At 31.9% G+C, this 4,044-nt stretch overlaps 1 protein-coding gene across 1 annotated transcript; it reads left to right on the top strand.

Annotated features, from left to right (window-relative positions):
* The first annotated feature begins 391 nt into the window (after positions 1-391).
* Positions 392-3,613, top strand: CXCL8 (C-X-C motif chemokine ligand 8). The gene is made up of 4 exons (XM_023198506.1): positions 392-603; positions 1,439-1,574; positions 1,846-1,929; positions 2,341-3,613. Exons 1-4 carry the CDS (start codon positions 540-542, stop codon positions 2,360-2,362), a joined length of 306 nt encoding a protein of 101 aa, XP_023054274.1. The 5' UTR covers positions 392-539; the 3' UTR covers positions 2,363-3,613.
* The last annotated feature ends 431 nt before the right edge of the window (positions 3,614-4,044 follow it).

The raw sequence follows: 4,044 nt of genomic DNA, 5'->3' as shown, positions 1-4,044 counted from the left end.
CTCCCCAATAAAATGATTGACTGGCTTATCTTCACCGTCATGAGAGCATCTGTAATTAACTGAATAAAAAAATTATGCCATTAAAAGAAAACCATCGGTGATCTTGTTCTAACACCTGCCACTCTAGTATTATATCTGTCACATGGTACTATGATAAAGTTATCTAGAAATAAAAAAGGATACAACTGATAATTCATCAAATTGTGGAGCTTCAGTATTTAAAAAGATGTATGTTAAAATTAAATTATTTTAAAGATCAAAGAAAACTTTCATCATACTGAGTATTTGATAAGGAACAAATAGGAAGTGTGATGACTCAGTTTTGCCCTGAGGGGATGGGCCATCAGTTGCAAATTGTGGAATTTCCTCTGACATAATGAAAAGATGAGGATGCATAAGTTCTCTAGTGGGGAGATGATATAAAAAGCCACCAGAGCACTCCACAAGGCACAGACTTTCAGAGACAGCAGAGCACACAAGCTTCTAGGACAAGAGCCAGGAACAAACCACCGGAAGGAACCATCTCACTGTGTGTAAACATGACTTCCAAGCTGGTGGTGGCTCTCTTGGCAGCCTTCCTGCTTTCTGCAGCTCTGTGTGAAGGTAAGCACATCTTTCTGACCTACAGAGTTTTCCTATGTCTAAATGTGATCCTCAGATAGCAAAGCTAGTCTTGATGTTTTGATAACAAGTGTCCTTTTTATTCAGAAACAGAATATAATCTTAGCAGTCAATTAATGTTAAATTGAAGATTTAAAAAAACTATATCTATATAACTCTTAGGAAAGTATACAATTTGATCAATATAAATATTCTGCTTTTATAATTTATACCATATAGCATGCATATATTTAACATAAATAAGTAATTTACAGTATATCCTATTGAGAACTACGGATACCTATATTATGTGTTAATATTGAGTTGAGCAAGGTAACTCAGACAATTCTACTCCATGTAGTATTTCATTGACAAGCCTCAAACTTGTCACTAATTCTTGTCTGGTTTAAAGATACCCTGATTATAGACCAGGTCTGTACAACTTATTTATATATTTCTGTTAATTCTTTCTGAAGGCAATTTCTATGTTGGAGAGTCTTAGCTTGCCTACTAGAAATAACACTGTGGTATCACAGAAGATTATGCAATATGGATCAGATAAAAATACCATGAGGATTTTGATATTGTACAAAAAGAACTCTAACTCTTTATATAGAAAGTCGTTCAATGTTGTCAGTTATGACTGTTTTTAAAAACAAAGAACTAATTGAGGTCAAGGGCTAGGAGAATATCTGGCTTTCAATGTCAGGAATGAGTTTACTAGAAATACGATGCTTTCCACAGCCTCCAAATAATCATATTGGAATTAGAAAGGAAGTAGCTGGCAGAGCTGTGCCTGTTGATAAAATCAATCCTTAATCACTTTTTCCCCCAACAGGTGCAGTTTTGTCAAGGAGTGGTAGAGAACTTAGGTGTCAGTGCATAAAGACGTACTCCAAACCTTTCCACCCCAAATTTATCAAAGAACTGAGAATGATTGAGAGTGGACCACACTGCGCCAATACAGAAATTATGTAAGTACTTTAAAAAAGGTTAGATATTTTGTTCTAGCAAACTTATAATTAAGGAAGGTGGAAATATTTAGGAAAGTTCTAGGTGTTAGGATTACAGTAGTAAGTGAAACAAAACAAAATAAAAATATTTGTCTACATGGCATTTAAATATGGTAGCTTCTACAACTACTATAAATGTTATTTTCGACTTAGACTTTATGCCTGACTTAAGGAATCATGATTTGAATGGAAAAATTAAATATTAATCTGAACCATTTCTCTCTTATTTCAGTGTAAAACTTTCCGATGGAAGAGAGCTCTGTCTGGACCCCAAGGAACAATGGGTGCAGAGGGTTGTGGACAAGTTTGTGAAGAGGTAAGTTATATATTTTTTAATTTAAATTCTTCATTTATCCTGAGACATATAGTCCAAAGTCAGCCTATAAATTTCTTTCTGCTGCTAAAAATCTTCATTAGGTATCTGCCTTTTTGGTTAAAATAAAATAACATCAATAGTGAGTTTGTTGTGCTCATGACCAGAAAGACCATACATAGTTTGCCCAGAAAATTCTGGGTTTAAACTTGTGTCCTATACTCTTAGTAAAGTTCCTTGTCACTCCCAGTAGTGTCCTATTTTAGAGGATAAATTCTCTGATCTCCCTATTTATAGTTGAGAATATAGAGCATTTCTAACACATGAATGTCAAAGACTATATTGAGTTTGCAAGAACCCTACTTTCCTTCTTATTAAACATAGTCCATCTTTAAATTTTTAATTTTATTTTAGGGCTGAGAATCAAAATTCATAAAAAACAATACATTCTCCATGGTATCCAAGAATTCCTCAGTGAAGATGCCAATGAAACTTCAAGCAAATCTACTTCAACACTTCATGTATTGTGTGGGTCTGTTGTAGGGTTGCCAGATGAAATACAAGATGCCTGGTTAAATTTGAATTTCAGTAAACAATGAATAGTTTACATTGTATCATGCAATATCCGGAACATACTAATATGTAAAATAATATTTATTTGAATCTACAGCAAACAACAAATAATTTTTAAATATAAGAATTTTCCTAGATATTGCATGGGAGAATATACAAATAGCAAAATTGAGGTCAAGGGCCAACAGAATATCTAAACTTTAATTTCAGGAATTGAATGGGTTTGCTAGAATGTGATATTTGAAGCATCACATGCAGATGATGGGACAATAAATTTTGCCACAAAGTCAAATTTAGCTGGAAATCCTGGATTTTTTCTGTTAAATCTGGCAACTGTAGTCTGCTAGCCAGGATCCACAAGTCCTTGTTCTAATGTGCCTTAGTTTCTCCTTTATTTCTAAGTGGAAAAAGTATTAGCCACCATCTTACCTCACAGGGATGTTGTGAGGACATGTGGAAGCACTTTAAGTTTTTTCATCATAATATAAATTATTTTCAAGTGTAATTTATTTACCTATTTATTATTTATGTATTTATTTAAGCATCAAATATTTGTGCAAGAATTTGGAAAAATAGAAGATGAAGAATCATTGATTGAATGGTTATAAAGATGTTATAGTAAATTTATTTTATTTTAGATATTAAATGACATTTTATTAGATAAATTTTGATCAGAATTTTCAGATTAAACAAACAATTGGACATCCAGTTAAATTTTCATTTCAGATAAACAACAAATAATTTTTTAGTATAAGTACATTATTATTTATCTGAAATTTTAATTGAACTAACAATCCGAGTTTGATACTCCCGGTCTTGTCATTGCCTTGTATGTTATGCAGTGCTGTGTTGAATTATGGAATAATGAGTCAGAACTATTAAAACAGCCAAAATTCCACAGTCAATATTAGTAATTTCTTGCTGGTTGAAACTTATTATGTACAAATAGATTCTTATAATATTATTTAAATGATTGTACTTTTTAATACAAGGTTTTTTATTTTTAACTTTAAGATGTTTTTTGTGTTCCCCAAATTTTTTCTACTGTTTCTGATTGTATGGAAATATAAATGTAAATATGAAACATTTAAAATATAATTTGTTGTCAAAGTAATCAAGTGTTTGTGTTTTTTTAGTTTTAGCTTATTGGGCTTATTGGGATTCTCTGTTTGTATTTAAAATTATACTTTGATTTAGAAAAGATAAATGCTTCCCCTTAGCATTTTGTTTACTCTATGGAAAATTACAAACTTTTATTTTTAGAAAACAGAACTCCTTTCCAGAAATGGGTTACAAACAGTAGTGTCCTCACAGAATGTTGGAAATGTTTTCAACTTCCCACTGTATACTATTTTGCTAATAAGTCTATCTTCAGATTTCGATTAACCAGTTTGTATGTCTGTACCCTTTAGCATAGCTGGACATTTAAAGAGGAAAGAGAGTACATGTTATAAGTTGCTTATCAGTAACTGAGGAGTAAAACTGACATGCATGAGGCAAAGAAGTTTAAAATATGGTTAAAGGCTAAGCATATTTGCAAACAAA

This window comes from Piliocolobus tephrosceles, chromosome 3, assembly GCF_002776525.5.
Source record: "Piliocolobus tephrosceles isolate RC106 chromosome 3, ASM277652v3, whole genome shotgun sequence".
NCBI classification, from domain to species: Eukaryota; Metazoa; Chordata; class Mammalia; order Primates; family Cercopithecidae; genus Piliocolobus; species Piliocolobus tephrosceles.
The sequence above is the reverse complement of the archived record's forward strand: the minus strand, read 5'-3'. Positions and strand labels throughout refer to the sequence as shown.

Bases quoted from the DNA above. Each gene is read 5' to 3' on its own strand.
- CXCL8 (XM_023198506.1), top strand. From the start codon at position 540: ATGACTTCCAAGCTGGTGGTGGCTCTCTTGGCAGCCTTCCTGCTTTCT. The intron at 1,575-1,845 runs GTAAGTACTTTA...CTCTTATTTCAG, and splicing joins TGCGCCAATACAGAAATTAT to TGTAAAACTTTCCGATGGAA. The intron at 1,930-2,340 runs GTAAGTTATATA...ATTTTATTTTAG, and splicing joins GTGGACAAGTTTGTGAAGAG to GGCTGAGAATCAAAATTCAT.